Source organism: Trifolium pratense, linkage group LG1 (assembly GCF_020283565.1).
Source record: "Trifolium pratense cultivar HEN17-A07 linkage group LG1, ARS_RC_1.1, whole genome shotgun sequence".
Lineage (NCBI taxonomy): Eukaryota > Viridiplantae > Streptophyta > Magnoliopsida > Fabales > Fabaceae > Trifolium > Trifolium pratense.
The window spans coordinates 20,770,850-20,789,507 of NC_060059.1; the positions used below are offsets into that span (position 1 = coordinate 20,770,850).

At 35.1% G+C, this 18,658-nt stretch overlaps 2 protein-coding genes and 1 long non-coding RNA gene across 6 annotated transcripts; 2 read left to right on the top strand and 1 right to left on the bottom strand.

The window, feature by feature from the left end:
* Positions 1-1,362: 1,362 nt before the first annotated feature.
* On the bottom strand, positions 1,363-14,073 carry LOC123903306 (sm-like protein LSM5). Of its 2 annotated transcripts, XM_045953257.1 has the most exons (6): positions 14,002-14,073; positions 4,233-4,288; positions 2,833-2,895; positions 2,607-2,730; positions 1,844-1,916; positions 1,363-1,678 (listed from the first exon to the last, which is right to left on the bottom strand). In XM_045953257.1, the coding sequence occupies exons 3-6, from the start codon at positions 2,864-2,866 to the stop codon at positions 1,646-1,648; spliced, it is 264 nt and encodes an 87-aa protein (XP_045809213.1). In that variant the 5' UTR covers positions 2,867-2,895; positions 4,233-4,288; positions 14,002-14,073; the 3' UTR covers positions 1,363-1,645. The 2 variants fall into 2 exon arrangements, with proteins under 2 accessions (XP_045809213.1, XP_045809212.1); XM_045953256.1 differs by lacking the exon at positions 14,002-14,073 and having other exon boundaries at positions 4,233-4,403.
* Positions 5,101-5,913, top strand: LOC123890015. Its single transcript, XM_045939560.1, has one exon. The coding sequence runs from the start codon at positions 5,101-5,103 to the stop codon at positions 5,911-5,913; it is 813 nt and encodes a 270-aa protein (XP_045795516.1).
* Positions 14,074-14,937: 864 nt separating the features above from the next.
* Positions 14,938-17,712, top strand: LOC123924481. 3 transcript variants are annotated; one of them, XR_006814735.1, is made up of 4 exons: positions 14,938-15,290; positions 15,390-15,517; positions 15,686-17,410; positions 17,509-17,712. It is a non-coding gene; the product is annotated as an uncharacterized LOC123924481 (long non-coding RNA). The 3 variants fall into 3 exon arrangements; XR_006814738.1 differs by having other exon boundaries at positions 15,073-15,290; positions 15,372-15,517; XR_006814740.1 differs by having other exon boundaries at positions 15,087-15,517.
* The last annotated feature ends 946 nt before the right edge of the window (positions 17,713-18,658 follow it).

The following is an 18,658-nucleotide window of genomic DNA, read 5'->3' on the forward strand; positions in this document are numbered from 1 at the left end:
TGCATTTTAAAATGTGAACTAGTTGAAAGGGTATTTGCACTTTAAGTAGCGAACATGTGTTTTTTCAAACTAGCGTGTTATTTAATTTCGGGGGTGTGCAGGTGTAAATATTGGAGCTAGGTTAATAAAGATTGTTATACGCTACTTAAGGGTTCAAACCTCGCAATTGTCATTGTAACCAAATGATAATACATAAATCTGGGAATTCATGGAAGCATAATAACTGAACTGGATTATAGTCTACATATCCCTACATACATTACATATTTGGATGCATAGGTTAGGGATATGGCATTTTTAAAGAAAACTAAGGTAAGAATACACCAATCAAAATAATGATTTCTGTATTATACTCAGTCCTAGAACAGCAAGAAGAAATCAGTAAAGGGAATATTTCAATACTAATTGACACAATTTTGACAGGGAATAAATGGTGCCTTAGTATGTGCAATTAATCTCTACCAGAACGATCCTGAGAGTTGGAAGCAACTTGTTCAGAAGGACATGAACATAAATTTTAGCTGGGATTCTTCAGCAGCACAATATGAGGAGCTCTATTTAAAATCCGTGATAAGAGGAAGGGCAGCAAGACGTGGTTAATTTAATCTCAAACTCCAACATAACACAATGATTCATGTCTAGAATCAATCTAAGGAATCAGAAAGAGGAAACCATATAACTTATAACTTGAATGAGTTGGATAATAACTTGTTGATCAAAGATACATATGGGTGAGATATTGCTCTGTTTATACAGCTTATTGAACCAACAAACTATGAATCAATTGTGAGAAATGAGATTTTTACATTTATGGGAACACAATTGTTTTTAGTGTTAACCCCTGATTTTTAGAAGGGGTTATAGTAATTCGGAATTCGGTCGTGAGGTTATGAGATAGTTATGCTGGAGATGGAGCTTGGGGAGAACCGATGTTCGATCTCAGCAAAAACATTATGAAAGGACAAAATATTTCAAGTTGGGGCCTAAATATCCTAGCATATAGACATATAGTAGTTTCATAGTTGGACCAAAAGACTGAAGATTGTAAGGATACTATGTAAAAGAAGCCTTTTGTCATTAGGGCACGATGACCTTTAAACACTAGCAATACAATGCAAATAACTGTACTTATCTTTGCAACATATGGATAAACTTGTAGTTCTATTAACAGTAGCCAAGTAGTCCTATGCAGCCAATTTTTTTATTATATAGTAATAACCGGCTTCATTGTTGTATTATAGTCCCAATGCATATACTTTTACTAGGTTTGTCAAAAAATATCATTATATTATATGTTCAAGCTTCAAATACTAATAGCAGGTACTACCACATAAACAGGAAAGGAGTCCAATCAGCTTATAGTAGACACGAGTGAACTTTGATACTTGATATTAATAATGGAAGAGAAACACGAATATGAAGGTGCACAGTTAATTGTTATAATCAATACCATTGCTTGCTACACTGGACAATCCATGATTGAACAAGACGATAAAGGTTTAATAATTACTACCATCATGTATCCTTAAAACAAGCTTTCGGAAGAAAGAACCCTAGCTTGCCTCAGAATTCTCTTTAAATATAGGAAATATGTGCCTTGTGCAAAAACTAATAGTTAAAAATAGAGGTAACCAAGTAGCATTATTCATTCTGGATCAGGTGAACCACCAGGGACCAACTGCATTGCACACCACATATTGTTAGTATCACTATGACACCGTAAAAACTAAAAAACATGCGAGACTACTGTCACTGTTTTCTGAAATTGCCAAGTCAAAAGATTTATTAATAATAATCCATAGAATTTAGGTAAATAGAAAACAATTGAGTATTTGGCACTTACAATGGCAATGTTGTTTCCATTGAGTAAAATCTGATCAAGCTTAGTAATCCTTCTCCCCTCAGCAGTGATCTCACTGTTGAATGAATTTAAAATCAAATCAACTTATTATGTGCCCAAGGCATCACCGTGAAAGAATAGAGAACTAACATAAATCATACGCAGACACAAAAGCCATTACAAAAGTGAGAAAGTCTTCTGTAAGGGCAATTAGATATAAATAGTCTATGAACTTGGTACATGACAGAGGCATTATGATGCCCTTTGGCCCATGTATCAAAACACACCCAATGATAAAAAAAAACGCCGTTGTTAGTGTTCGATATTTGCATCCACATGTAATAACACGCATTCCTAACAAGTTTAAAATTAATTTCAGTTTTGACCATCATTTCTTCCCAAGGAAACCTACTTTCATAAAGGTTGGGGAAAAAAGTATAATTAACTTCTCCGACATCATGCCAATTCAAACTAAATGTAAACACTCACAAAAGATAGGGAAAAACTGTTCATTATCGAAATTAACGTAGTATAACAATTCCAGTTAGAAGTGTAATTAAAAATGTTTGGGGCATCGAGTCCACGCATGAAATAAATGCATCCCTAAACAAACATGTATATCTGGTCCTATTCTATCTTCCTACCCAACAAACACGTGTTTAACAGAAAAACAATCAAATGTGCACAATGTAAATATAAATATAAAAAACAGAACATCAGAAAGTTTTGCAGATAAAAGCATAAAATGTAGTGGTGCAGGTCTTACTATTCAGTAACATCTTCAAGGACCATGTTGACATACACATCAAAGCCTCTAAGAGTACCAACAAGCTCCTTGTCACCTTTCATTATCACCCATATTTTTGAACCTATACAGCGGTCAATCAGTTCTGCATATTTTAAGCACAAAATGATATATTATCTTAAACTTTGTTCAAAGCTATATTGGATTACACAAAAATTGGTTGGAGAGAGATAGTGAATTCAAAAACCTGATGGAAGAAGCTGTGATGGATTATTAGCCATGAATATGAATTGGTAAGTTCACCAAAAACCTGTGACGGGAACAGAAAAGATTATATCAATGAAGCTTATAAATGTTTCTGAAAATTTATTAGCTCTGCCTCAACTAACTTAAGTTCAAACAATGAAAGCAAGATGAAAAGAAATATAAGATTTTGTCCAAGTTCCCAATTCTAGTGAAAATAACAAAGTAAACCAACCATATAAAAAATCCACAAGTCCCTAATGAAATTCAATTGATATTTGAAATTAGAGTGAGAAGCAAAATAACATAGAAATAAAGCAAGTATGCCCTAGTAGCAGTTCATTGTATGATCAGTATTGTGAAGTAATTAATACTCCCTCCGTCCCATTTTCCAATTTTAGCCTTGTTCATTTTTATTGCACTTTTTGATCAATAAATTATAAAATACCTATTTAAGAGGAGATATAAAGGGCATAACTTTACACTACACAACACTTCTTAACAGCTTTTCTTATAGAGTGTGCTAGAACCTTAGTATGGGACAGAGTGAGTACAAAGTAGTTTTCCTCATTTACTCTTGGATTGTAAAACTAGCTTATACTACATGAACTATTAAGTACTATATGATACATATTTGCTGAATATGTGCTTAATTAAACTATTTACTCTCATTATTCAACAAGGCACAATCTTGATTTAGGCCGCTTGGATAAACAGCTTATTTTGCAGCTTATAGCATAAGTTCTCAAGTATAAACTATTTTTATAATAAAAAATAAAATAAAGTCAAACTTTTTTCATATAAGCTATAAGCCATTTTCATAAGCTATCTTGGAGAGCTTATGAAAATAAACAGAAAACACCTTACTGAAAATGCCATAAGTTGTTGTCTCATAAATAACTGCTTATGCTAGTAATAGTATATAAGCTCAAATAAGTCAATCCAAACAGACTCTTAGTTGGCTTTGCTAATTTGTGTTAGTTTTCTTTTGAGGATGGACAGTATCTCTACACATCTTTGCAATATTATGATTATACTTAACTTTCAAGCTAATAATGAATGAGTTTGTTTACAGCACAAAATGCAAATTATTCCAAAATCTTATTAATCAGTGCAATCCCAAAAGATTAGGAATTTGCTGCAGAAAGATTAATTGATTGATTTCAAACTCATGGTATAAAATCCGAATTAATCAAATTAAATACTCCTATTAAACCCTAGTTAACTAATAACACCAATGCAAACGGTAACTGAAAATCGAAAGTTGAGCATGCCGGAGTGGAGTTGAATCACCGGCGAAGTGGCGGCTATCGCGGCCGCAAATCGCGCTGGAATTGGATCCTCGCAGAGGGGAATAAGAATCGCTAAAATAAAATAAAGATGAAAACCTGAAATGCTTCTTACTTTTTGTGGCGCCGAAGACCAATTTCCGGCGAGTTGAATTAAGTACGACTCTCCAACTTGTTTGATGTAGCTGCTGAGTTTGTTGTTTTAGGGTTTTAATTCTCTAGCTATGGCGACGGAGATATGGAATCGGCGACGGAGAGATGGAGAAGCGGTAATGTGAAAGAATGAAGAAAGGAGAGGGTCGTTGAGACTTGTGCTTTTTCAATTTTTAATTTCAACCGTTGGATAATTTTTTTTCCACGTGTCTCGGATCTGTTAAAAGAACTTGAAAACTGGAGGATAACCTACTGCTAGTTTGTAACTTTAGATTAAGTTTGTCAAGTCAACCGATCGTTAGGTGATTGACACTAAACTTGGTAAAGAGAATCGCGATTCGACTCTCGAAGCAGATTAAACTTGTGGTGAAAACCAAAAAAAATGTTTGTCAAGTCATTCTTTAGTAAAACCGAGTATTCTATGTCTAATCGTTATATTTTTTATTTGATTCCTCTTTATATTGTAACAATTTGATTAATAAAATAAATTAAAGTTGAATTAAGGATGAGTTCATTCTTTTGGTAAATAAATAAATAAATAAAAAAAGTTTGTCAAATGATAAATAAATAAAGTAGAACAAAAAAAATAATAATAAAGAAATGGGTTTTTGGTAATGGGCTTTTTACAGTATAAATAGTAAGTAATAATAAGAAAATGTATCAAAGTATACTGCATACATACGAGTGATTCCTCCTAAGTGATTCCTAGAGCCTTGATTCCTAGAGCATATCCGTCCTCCGTCACTCCGTCCATCCTGCCTCCGTCCTCCGTCACACCCTCCATCCTGCCTCTGTCACTCCGTCCCTCCATCGGCGGCGGCGGCTTCAATATGAAGAGAAAGGCAACAACTTGTTCTTCTTCTCTGATACTCCTCATCAATATGAAAGCAGCGAAGAGAATTAAAACAACAACAAGAAGAGATTCTGTGAGTGTTTACTTACCTGATGAGTGTTGGGGACTTGTATTCAAAAACTTACCCATGGATGATCGCGACTACAACTCTATCTCCCTCGTCTCCAAACAATTTCTCTCCATTACCAACAGACTTCGATCCTCTCTCACTATCAAATCCAATCTAACAACGAAACAAGCTCTCAATCTCATTCGAAGATTCCCCAAACTCACCTCCCTTGACTTCTCCGGCCGTCGCGACCTCGATTACATTCTCCCCCGACTCTCTACTTTCCCATTTAGACTCACATCACTCAAACTCGACAAAATATCCACCATTCCTGCTTCTGGCTTACTAGCTTTCTCTATAACTTCAACTTTAAACTCCTTCACATGTTCCCACACTAATTTTCTCCATTCCTCTCACATGTTCCTCGTTGGCAATTGTTTCCCTGAGTTGCAGCGCATTGATTTGAGTCATTGCAAAGACATATATCCAGACAGTCTCCATCTTCTTTTGAAGGGATGTCGTGAAAATATTACACATTTGAACTTAACTGACTGTTCTATTTTCACTGAAGATATAATCATGAACTTTCAAGTTCCTAAATTGAAGGTTTTGAATTTGTCAAGTTCATCCGTTGACGATAAAACACTCTATGTTATTACAAAGAGTTGTACTGGGATTTGGAAACTCTATCTCAACATTGTCATGCTGTCGGATACAAGGGTGATCACTGTCGTTTCGTGATCAAAATAAGTTTTAATTAAGAAAAGTACAGTAACAAGGTAGTTAACCTTGGTCGTCTCACAAGGACCTCTAATTTAATAATTAGTAAAAATAAGAACAATGAATAACACAATTAGAAGGGGGTTTTGGGTTTGTTTAGATCGAAAGAGTATTAGAAATTCAATTGATAAAAAGACGATCAATCCATTGGTTTTAGGAAAACTTCGTTATGATTCTATCCTCGGTTCACATAAAATATTGTTTATATATTCATGCCTTGGTTGGTTTATAAGACCGATTATACAAGCGATAAGCAGTTTTATACGAATTCATTCGATTAAGCAAAGAATGTGTTCAACTAACCATGGGTAGTGAACAAGCGTCACTTAGAACACAGTTTGTATCATGACAAAGTTCGACCAACCCTTTTTTGCTAAGCACGAAAAAACCTATATCAATTCCTATTGGAACTAGTCATACAAGCGATGAATTAATCCGAAAAGTCTCACAATATATAACTCGAAACAGAGATTAAGCATCACTATATTCGAGTTTCATAAATAAATAAAGAGCATGAATTGATAAGAGAAGACAGTAAATAAATAAACTGAATTACTATTAAGAATTGAACCTCAAGAAGTCATGAACGATGTTCTCGTATACCAATGAATCAACCTAGGGTTTTTAGGCTTCCATGAGAGCAAAGCAGCCCTTCTTTTCTATTTTGCGTGAATACTGAATTGTCCCTGAAACCCTAGCTGTGTTTTTGCTTAAGTACTCAGAGAAAATTGGGCTTAAAAAGCTACGGGTTGAAAAACATAAGTTTGACCTGAAATTACATTATTTTCATAAAGTCTGGAACATAAACGTAAATATTTGACTGCTTTGCGCTCCGAACTGGGTTCTGGCCTTAACATGAAAGTTGTAGCTCTTTCTCTTGTCTTTCCAGCGCATTTTCGCACACCTCAATCCGATACTCGTAGCTCAAGTTATGACCTGCGGACTGAGAAGGATCAAATGCAATTAAATCCGAAAATTAATCAAAGAAATACATTAGAGCTCAATTATGACCCAAAGTTTAGAAACATGGTAAAAAGTTGATATTAGGCTAGAAAAGCTTCCAATACGTCAAAGTACAAAGCCATAAAATATGTGCCAAAATGCACTGATCAAATTCCCCCACACTTATTCTTTTGCTCTCCTGAGCAAAACTCAAGTTTAAAGACTCAAGTAAAACTTTTTTTTTTTTTAGAGATAACAAAGCATGATACAACGTCATAAGAAATCAACACATTATAAGATTCAAGCTCAAACCATGGATTGTATTTCAAAGATTGGCATAACTCTTGTATATCAACCGTCAATGATAATCAAGCGTGTGTGTGTACTGCCTATTACTGTCAACCAGAGTCATGACATGATCCTTCTCAAAAACTACACAGTCAAGATACTAAGCTACCTTTTCTTTCCTACAACTTAGAGTTTGAGTTTAGATTTCAGCTTGAGGGGAAGCTATTCTTTTCTTGTTCTCACAGGCTTTTTGATTTTTATACGCAGGGATACTACTTAAGTTCATTTTAGTTATGCTTTAGGTGCTACTCTACCTTTTCACCTGACGGGATCTCACTTGTAATGAGTCCAACCTGTTACTCCGAATAGAGCACCCTACACAGCATTTGTTCCTCCAGTTTTAGGCACAGGAACTCAACATATTCATTATTGTTCCTCCAGTTTCGGGCACAGGAACTTATTATATTTTTATTTTTAATTTTAATTTTTTTATTGTGTAGTATCCCATCATTTAGTCTAGCCATGATCCTACAATCAAGTAATCCAGCTTTCCCCCAAACTTAGTCATAATCATGCCTCTTTATCATATTCTATACTCAGACAACTTAGGATAATGACTGTGTATTTTAAAGATTTATCAAGCCACTACTAAGTTTGCAAGTTTTTCAGCAGTTGTGCATTAAGGTGCAAAGATCATCATATCAAGCATGAAAACCAGAATTTCCAAAAATTTCACCAATCCTACGGCTATATTGCTCTAGTCCTAAAACATGTAACTACTCATAACAATTGCATGCATGCTAAATTTATTTTTTATTTTATTATTACTATTTTTTTTTAATTGACAAAAAAAAAAAGACTAGATGTTCCCCCCACACTTAAATCAGACATTGTCCGCAATGTAACAATAAGCATAAAGCGAGAATAAGGAAGGAACACACCCGAGAGGTCAAGGTGTAACAACTGTAGCTTCTATGTCTGGTGGTTTAGGTGGAGGCCTTGCTGCACTACGAACATATGAAACAAGAAAAAGCAAACAGCACGTGAACTTGTATAATAGTACAAAATCTGGTGGCTTAGGAGGAATAGCCAACACAAATAGTGAATCTGCACTAACAAAAGCATGGAAATCACAAAATCCACAGTTAACTGGTGAGTCAGGTAAAATAGGTGGAAGAGATGCATAAATGGTGAAGGACGACTGCATGTTGTGTGGCTTAATACGAGGCTCCACCAACAATTTTTCTGCTATAGGCAATAGTTGCTTCCGACTAAAATCCACATTTTTGGTGTCAACTTCAAGAGTTATTGAATTTGTTTGAATTTTTGCACAAGTGGTTGTCTGCATCAAAATGTCTTCACCTAAAATGGCTGCACTGATCTTATGACAAACATTACAAACACCACATTTACAAGCAACAATTTCAAAAGATTTATCTATTTCAAGAGAAGTATATAATTCATCCAAATCAAAATTTTGTGGTGTAATATTCTCTTTCATGCATTCACTTGAGTTTGTGTTATTTATTTTATGTTCATCAACAGAAACAAGTATTGTTTCAATGGGCTCACCTGAAATTTCATCAACACTTGTATCACATTGCATTACCTCTAAGAGTGCAACAGGTTGTACATCATCATGTAACATCTTCTTCTCTTGAATTAGATGGGCATTGGAGACTATTTGCTCAACTTGGACTGCTAAACTTTGAAGAGAGGATAGCATCCATTCATCCATTTGCTTATTATGTTCAGCCATCTGCTTTATCAATTCTTCCAAACTAGGTTGTGGCTCAACCACCAATGAATCAATTTGCTGAAACTGTGGATGTGACCAAATAGGCTGCTCAGCAGGATATGAATTTTGTTCTTGATAGTATTGTCCTTGAAAATTACCTACAAATTGTGTCTCACCACAAAAAGTATCTAAAAATATAGGACAATCATCACTAATATGAAAACTCGAAGAACAAATATTACACATCACAGTTGGAATATAATTTTGATAGCAAGATTGTTGTTTTCTTGCATCCAAGCAATTTATGATATAAGCCAACTGGCCCGATGAATCTCCCATTTTTTTATTGGTTTTTTTTTTGTCTAAATAAAATGAAGAGAAAAATAAAAACCGAGTCAAATAAAAACTAAAAAAAATTAAAATTAACACCTAAAATCTCTAAAAATCAAACAAATCTAAATATAATTTTTTAGGATTTTTTTAAATGTATGGAAAATTCAAAATAAAAATAAAAAGTGATATAAACGAAGGAATTTCGCAATTTCAGCCTCAATTTTCGTATCAAAGATACGAAAGTTTTGTTCCTTGATTTTTTTCAAATTTGTGGACCAAATTTCGGATCAATCTAAGATATCAACCGAAAATTAATTATTTTTCAGCTTCACTGCAAAATTCAACGTCGGAACCTGAAACACAACAAAAACTCACAAAACAAAAAGTGTTAGTAACGTTAGTTAGTTCTAAATTTTACTAATCCTAATCAGAGATCCCCGGCAACAGCGCCAATTTGATCACTGTCGTTTCGTGATCAAAATAAGTTTTAATTAAGAAAAGTAGTAACAAGGTAGTTAACCTTGGTCGTCTCACAAGGACCTCTAATTTAATAATTAGTAAAAATAAGAACAATGAATAACACAATTAGAAGGGGGTTTTGGGTTTGTTTAGATCGAAAGAGTATTAGAAATTCAATTGATAAAAAGACGATCAATCCATTGGTTTTAGGAAAACTTCGTTATGATTCTATCCTCAGTTCACATAAAATATTGTTTATATATTCATGCCTTGGTTGGTTTATAAGACCGATTATACAAGCGATAATCAGTTTTATACAAATTCATTCGATTAAGCAAAGAATGTGTTCAACTAACCATGGGTAGTGAACAAGCGTCACTTAGAACACGGTTTGTATCATGACAAAGTTCGACCAACCCTTTTTTGCTAAGCGCGAAAAAATCTATATCAATTCCTATTCGAACTAGTCATACAAGCGATGAATCAATCCGAAAAGTCTCACAATATATAACTCGAAACAGAGATTAAGCATCACTATATTCGAGTTTCATAAATAAATAAAGAGCATGAATTGATAAGAGAAGACAGTAAATAAATAAACTGAATTACTATTAAGAATTGAACCTCAAGAAGTCATGAACGATGTTCCCGTATACCAATGAATCAACCTAGGGTTTTTAGGCTTCCATGAGAGCAAAGCAGCCCTTCTTTTCTATTTTGCGTGAATACTGAATTGTCCCTGAAACCCTAGCTGTGTTTTTGCTTAAGTACTCAGAGAAAATTGGGCTTAAAAAGCTACGGGTCGAAAAACATAAGTTTGACCCGAAATTACATTATTTTCATAAAGTCTGGAACATAAACGTAAATATTTGACTGCTTTTCGCTCCGAACTGGGTTCTGGCCTTAACATGAAAGTTGTAGCTCTTTCTCTTGTCTTTCCAACGCATCTTCGCACACCTCAATCCGATACTCGTAGCTCAAGTTATGACCTGCGGACTGAGAAGGATCAACATGCAATTAAATCCGAAAATTAATCAAAGAAATACATTAGAGCTCAATTATGACCCAAAGTTTAGAAACATGGTAAAACGTTAATATTAGGCTAGAAAAGCTTCCAATACGTCAAAGTACAAAGCCATAAAATATGTGCCAAAATGCACTGATCAAAGGGAGTCAAGCGTGTGCTACGAAATTGCAAACAACTCAGAGAGATCAATTTGAAACATTGTCCTAGACTAGTACTTGATGTTAATCTTGACTCAATGCTACTAAGAAGGCCATCATTGAGAAAGATAAAGCTTCCATCTGGTGCGGCTTGGGTAGCTCCATTGGTTTCAACTAAGAGTTAAACGAAGGAATCAAAGGTTTATTCAAAGTTCAAACCATGCCTTGTTTGTTGCTCTTTCTGCTGATACTTCTAACTGCAGCTCTCTCTCTCTCTCTCTCTATCTCTCTCTCTCTCTCTCTCTCTCTCTCTCTCTCTCTCTCTCTCTCTCTCTCAGTAGCAACAACACCCTACAGTACTGAGACCAAAACTTGTGACTTCCTCATCATGTACTTCATTTTGTCTGACTTACATTTTAGTATTCTGGCTTGGGATGGGGAGGGTTGTGTCCTCTTTCTTTTCCTTGCTTGTACTTTGTTATTATTTTCAGTTTCATAAATAAAATCAGTTTATCAGTTTCATAAACTGTATTTTTATTTCAACAACTATACAAAATTGCACCTAAAAGTTTTTGTACATAAGAGTATAATGGCCAAATTACACACTTAGTAGTAGTAGTAGTAGTAGTAAAAGACTAAGACAAGATTAATGCAGGCCTAGAAACTAAACATGATATTTAATTAGTCAAAAAAAAAAATTAGGCCAACAAAAGATGATTATGATTTACACACGCCCCAAGGAAAGCCCTGCACGACCAATAACATCAACCATACAACCATAAAACTCATTTTTCATGCTTTCAAACACCCGCCATCCATCATGACTACAAGCCTATAAATGACATCCCGTCAGGCGTCAAATCCAGACTCCTACTACATGTCATACAACGCTTTCAAAGCCTCCCCCCTACTTGGTCCATGAACAACAAGCCCAATAATCAATGCAGTCCACGTAACTACATTTCTATTTGGCATTTCATCAAACACCTTGACAGAATGATCAATAGACCCATATCTATGTTGGGAAAAACTGGCATAGAGAAAATAAAAGAACGCAATCAACAACACAAGAATATAACGTGGAAACTCCAAATCGAAGAAAAAACCACGGTCGTTGTCAAAACCGACAACCAGAGAATAAACACTATGTGAAAATTGTTACAACACATAGACTTCACTCTCAATCACCCTATGCCCCAATACACCCACACTCTCCAAAGTAAATATTTGAACTACATCTCAAATACTCTTAAACAAGAGCATAAGAGAAAAGCAAAAAGACACAAATATAAACTTAAAGTGTTTACAAGTGTTACTGCTTGGTGCAATTATAAACAAAGAACTTAGGTCCATTATATAGCCTTGATTCCCTCATTGCTTCACCATTCTAAGCGATGTGGGACTTCTTCAATATAATTTCTTTGACCTTTTTTTTTTCCTTCATTAGCAATGTGGGACTTACATTGCAATCAATCCCAACAATCTCCACCTTGATTGTAATGGTCTTCAATCTTCATTGTTTACACCGACAATCATTATCTTCTGCTTCCATTGTCTATACCGACAATCATTGTCTTCACCGACAATCATAATTCTCATTGTCTATACCGACAAATTAAATTATCATACTCCACCATAAAAAGTACACTCCACTTGGAACTAAACCATCCCAAGAATTTTATTCACTTGGAACTAAACCATCTCAAGATTTTGCTTCACTTGGAACCAAGCCATCCCAGGAATTTCATCTCGAAACCTCGATGACAATTTATGGTGCAACTTTCATGTTGGCTTTCTCTGAAAGTTCATCAGCCATCGAGATAACCGCATACCTTGCATCAATGCCAACCAATGCCCGCACGCTATCATCACACACCTTGCATCCATGTCAACCGATGCCCATGTTCCACCTGAACAATTTCAAACTGCTCTGAAGCTACCTTCACGCCATTGTTAGGCTCCAACAATTCCAGTTTAGTTACATCACCTAGTAAACCTTGTTTCACTAGTCCAACTAAACTCATGTCACTAACAAGTACCCACCTGAAGATCCACAACTTAACCAAAACATGAGAATCACCACTAGTAACAGATGCATAACCAATAATAGTATAACTATCTAACAAGTATCTACCTACTATCTATGCATCAAAGTTCAAGAAAATACCTCACATTGTGTTAAAAGAAACTCACTCATACCTTGAACCTTACAAGCTTTCCGTCACCAAGATGAACAACTCCACCTTCAACTAGCTATAGGGATTCAAAAGTATTTCTTCTTCAAACACATGTGATAGGAGCTTCCAAAGTCCATATGACTCAACACTCCACCGATTCTCAACTTCCACTAGCACCTTCGCATCCTCACCTTCGCATCCTCATAATAAGTTGTTGTTTCAGACGTAACCCGAGTATTCTTAGCACCGCCTCTCCAGACTGATGTCGAGTATTATTACCACCGGCTCTCCAAGCTGACCTTGTGTAACCCTGATTGCATCAACATATCCTTGACTTGATTTCCCACAAGCCAAACGTGATTCTTCCATTAGTTTTCTCTAGCCTAAACTTCACAGCGGACTCCCTACTCCTGAATCAAACCAAGAGCTCTGATACCAGTTGTTGGGAAAAACCGGCATAGAGAAAATAAAAGAACACAATCAACAACACAAGAATATAACGTGGAAACTCCAAATCGAAGAAAAAACCACGGTCGTTGTCAAAACCGACAACCAGAGAATAAACACTATGTGAAAATTGTTACAACACATAGACTTCACTCTCAATCACCCTATGCCCCAATACACTCACACTCTCCAAAGTAAAGCATAAGAGAAAAGCAAAAAGACACAAATATAAACTTAAAGTGTTTACAAGTGTTACTGCTTGGTGCAATTATAAACAAAGAATTTAGGTCCATTATATAGCCTTGATTCCCTCATTGCTTCACCATTCTAAGCGATGTGGGACTTCTTCAATATAATTTCTTTGACCTTTTTTTTTCCTTCATTAGCAATGTGGGACTTACATTGCAATCAATCCCAGGAAACTAGAATACATATTAATAAGAGCAGTATAGTACCCAATGGAACAATAATGGAAAGCAGTACCTACATTTCATCAAACACCTTGTTTGATGTAGCTGCTGAGTTTGTTGTTTTAGGGTTTTAATTCTCTAGCTATGGCGACGGAGATATGGAGAAGCGGTAATGTGAAAGAATGAACCTATGTTGCCCGGGTGCGGGTACGGTACCGGTACCCGGTACCGGTACCGGTACGGGGTACGTCATTTTTAGAAAAACTAAAGTACGGGTACGTCCCTGTAATTTTTTTTTAAAATATAATTATATATATCAAATAATATAGTTATATTGTTAAAACAAATAATTAAACATTAAAAAGATCACACCACACTTTAAATGTAATTTAAATGGGAGGAGATTGTCTACAGTCATATGACTCTCCAGTGAAATTGAGACCATCAGATTGTAAAATAAAAGAAAATCAAAATAAAAAAAATAATATTTTAATGGTGGATATGGGAAGTGCACTCCCTCCAGTCAAATTTTCACGGGAGGTAATCCTCTCCCAATTTAAATTGTTCGAAACATCAAAATATGAAATTAAAAACCAATTAGCTCAAAAAGAGTCAATTATTTCCCTCATCATCACTAAAAAGAGTGACCTCTAGTTAGGTTCACCGCGAGTAAGACTAGCAATTTCAAGAATATCAACTATATATTAAATAAATCTCATTCATCTCTACGAATATCAACTATATATTATAAACAAATAAAAATCGTAAATCTTCCTATAAAAAGAAAACTAATAATAAAAGAAAAAGGAGAAAAATAATCGTGTTTTTTTGGATTGGTGTACTACGCGCGTACCACAGGTGTACCACAGGTGTACCACGCGTGTACCCATTGCAAAAAACAAACAAAAAAATTAGGTACGGGGTCGGTGCGTACCGGGAGAGTACCATACGCGTACCGGTACCCGATACGTACCCGGTACCGGTACCCAGTCTAAAATAGAGTACGCATGCAACATAGGAATGAACTGAAGAAAGGAGAGAGGGTCATTGAGTTGAGACTTTTTGTGATTTTTCAATTTTTAATTCCAACCGTTGGATAATTTGTTTGCCACGTGTCTCGGATTTGTTAAAAGAACTTGAAAACTGAAGGATATCCTACTGGAGTGGATGGATCTGAACTCCTTTCGGCGGTCACAAATAAACCCTATTTTTTGTTTGAGAGTGATGAGGGTATGCCAGCTTTAGTACCAGTTCCACCACGCACGACCAAGGAAAGCAAAGAACCACTTTTAGATATTTTTGGTCACAAATTCCGAAAGCAACGGAACGTGTAAAAATCATGTCACAATAATATAATCGCCACATAACCGACACCAGTAGGTAGTAGTAGCCCCATACTTTATCCCTTTTTCCTCTATTATTAATTTATTAATTTATCACAATATTATTATTATTTCTCAGTTTTCACGTTCATTTCAGATTCATGCAACTTTCATTTCTTTCAAACTATATAGTTAATCAAATATACTCCATAAGATAAAGCACCATCAGCTCTATCATACACTTTCCGTGTTCCCTCTTCAAAAATTTTCTCTTACAACAAACCGGTAGGTGATTCTTTCTACTTCCTTAATTTTTATTTTTTTTATTTTTCAGAAAAATATTAATTTGAAGTAAATTAATGCTCAGAACTGTAATTTTGTAATTTGTTTCTATAATCTTGTGTTTTGTGGTTATAGTTTAGTAATTAATATTTTTGTTAATTTTTTTTCCAGTGTCAGATAAAGTTTCTGTGGTGCTTGGTTTAAATCAGTAATATTGCAGTGATTTGTGAGTTGTGACATTGAGATTAAAGATCTAATTTTTTGAGTTAGTTATTGTGAATTTGTGATTATGGAGACACTTGTTTTTGAGCAGCATAAGAATTTGTCACAAGACTATGGTAGATTTGAGTATTCACCTAGTAAAGATTTTAGAGGGATTAATTGCAGGAATTTTGAGTCTGGTTCAGGTGTATTACCAAATCCATTGAAATCTAAGAGTTTTGATGAAAACCCTAATTTGGAAACTACTCCTAAGAGCACACCAATTCCAATTAATGGAAAAGGTTGTAGAAAAGAGATGACTTTTGATGAAGATTTAAGTGGTGGGAGTTTGTTGTTATCTGAGTTATGGGCTGGACCTACTTATTCAAATTCACCACCACCTAGTTCATTGCCGATTCCGAAGTTTTCAATGAGATCTAAAAGGAGTGTGTCTCTTGATCTTCCTGGTTCGTCACCTGAGATTGAATTATGTGTCATGGCTAAGTCTGCGCCGTCTTCTCCAATTAGGGAGCGTTTGGATTTTACTAGGGATATTTTTGATAATGCGGATTCGGCTACTGAGACCCTGCGTCGAATTCTGAATCTTAATATCAATGATGATTGAAATACAAGAAGCTGTGTGAGTGATCGTGTAAATAAGTGTTTGCAATGAAACTGGGTTAGTTAGTGGTAGATGTATATAAAGGTTCAATAAAATTTGTTTATGAGTTGGTTTGAGTGTTTAGTAGCTTTCGGTTTTTGTGGTTGCGGTTGTGCACTTGACGATCTTGGCTTGGCTTTAGTTGGTCAACAATCTCATGAGTCGTGATTTTGGAAATGGATTAGGCTTTGCAGTAGAAAGGATTACTTAGGTTGTGTACCAGAGGAATCTGTTGAAAGCAGGTTTTGGTATAGGTCTTGAGACTTGATGGAAGCTTCCACGAAAATGATTCGGAAGCAGAATTATGGTAACAGATAGGAGCGGCATGGAATATAATTCGGTTGGCTGCGTTTATTGGACCTGAAGAATGTTACATACAAGTTGAATCCTGACTTTATCATATGTAGTTACTAGTTATCACTTATCATAAGCTTCTTCTCATGTAATGGTTAACTTTCCTAATCCCTATACTCTGACATAGGATATAGGCCTCTTGCTCTAGAGACTATGTGCATACTGTAGAATCTTGCCCTTACATAAAACCCTCAAGTATCTCCCCTTTCTTTCTAAACTCTTTTGGATTTTTTTTCTTACCATCATCTTTAATCATTCTCACTTCTATGCTGATTATACTTTTGTTCTTTGACTCACTTCATCGCTGTCGTTCAAGCCGACTAGATGTTATGCAGTTTGCTAGTTACTACCTTTCCCTATCAGTTTATGTCTTCCGGTTATCTTTCTTTCTCTTTATTGATATTTATTTCTTAGCTATTCCCAGTGAGGGTTTTGTTTTCCCCTTTCCTATCTTTTCTGTTTTTTCCGATGAAAAGTTAGAAGGGATTTGTAGTAGTCTTTTGCTGCATTTTCTACTGTTTTCTAGGATTAATCAATGTCGTTCAATCAGTTAATTAACCACCTGCTATTTTCCTTCTGGTTCTGAGTAATAGTATTGCTTATTTCTTTAGTCCCAATCCTAACCTGCCTTTTCTTTCACTTTCATGGAGAGTGTTGGCTATGTTATGCCAAAATTTAAGGTAAAATCTTGCTTGATCATTGTTTAAATGCTTCTACCATATTATTTTTCATGCTGTCACATTAAAGTTACTGAGAATTTGTTCAATATGTGAATCAGGAAAGCAAAACTTCACCGATGCTGTTTCAGTTATGGCTCATGAGATGTGGTCAGTTGCAAATCGTTTTCGCCACTATGTCCTATGTGGCTCGTAAATTTGTTTGTTTCTTCAGTAACTTGTTTGATGTGCTGAAATAAAATGTTAATGACTATTATCTACTTGACATTATGTATCTGAATTAAATACTTGTTTTCTTTAAGTTGCATTTTAGTGAACTTTTGTATCCAATGTAAGCTTAGTAGTTAATTAAAATGTGGAGGTCCTAATGTTGATGGAACTTGTTCCATGAAAAATTTGGTGATGATTCTCAATTCTCATACATCAAAGATTTGGTGTCATGCCTGAACCATTCAGAATGGTCCATTTTCATGTGATTGTGATGACAACTACATGTTTGGCTCCTTGATAGTTAAATGAAACCAAATTTTATGCGGAAAGTGGCATGAGAAGTTTTATTAGTATCTATATGTTGGTGATTTGGTGAATTGCAGTGTTGTTTTGGATGATGAAAATGGGGGGTGAAGTACAGTTTGCCTGTTTCCCGAGACCTCACTTAGTTGAGGATTTCACTCTTCAACCTCGAGGTACTTGGTTCGAGACCGGGCACCGAGAAAAAATAGTACAGTTTGTATTGGATAGTAAATAGAAGCCAATCAAAGAAGTAAAGACTTCGTTTTTTTTTTTTTTTTTTGGTTTTTAATCCTATAACAATTGAACTCGGGTATATTATCCAAATTTCTAGGATCTCATGTATATTATCCAAATTCTTCACCACCAAACCAAAAGGTTGGATCATATACTTAATTCTTGCATTAGTGCCATATCCTACCTTGGTTGTATTGAATGATATAGTGCATGTTTGGATGGGTATCTAAATCGGACGATTCACAATGAATAACATGATTTTGGCAAAAGCCTCTCTAAATTCAACAAAATCACGGTACCACCGTAATTTTATCAAAGTCATCACTCATCCCACCGTGCATGTATATATGTTGTAGGTGTATAGTCTAAGTACCCTAAAATATAGTTCAATAATGATAAAATGTAATAATATATTCTTACCAATTGAGTATTGAGTTATGTTTATGGAAAATATTAAAAATATTTTCTAATATTCTAACATTAAATATGGAGTATTTAGTACCG

Excerpts from the sequence above, each read along its gene's own strand:
- LOC123903306 (XM_045953257.1), bottom strand. The coding sequence starts at position 2,866 with ATGGCTAATAATCCATCACAGCTTCTTCCATCAG. Across the intron at positions 2,731-2,832 it reads ATCACAGCTTCTTCCATCAG|AACTGATTGACCGCTGTATA; the intron begins GTTTTTGAATTC and ends TAAAATATGCAG. Across the intron at positions 1,917-2,606 it reads CTTGAAGATGTTACTGAATA|TGAGATCACTGCTGAGGGGA; the intron begins GTAAGACCTGCA and ends TTCATTCAACAG.
- LOC123890015 (XM_045939560.1), top strand. The coding sequence starts at position 5,101 with ATGAAGAGAAAGGCAACAACTTGTTCTTCTTCTCTGATACTCCTCATC.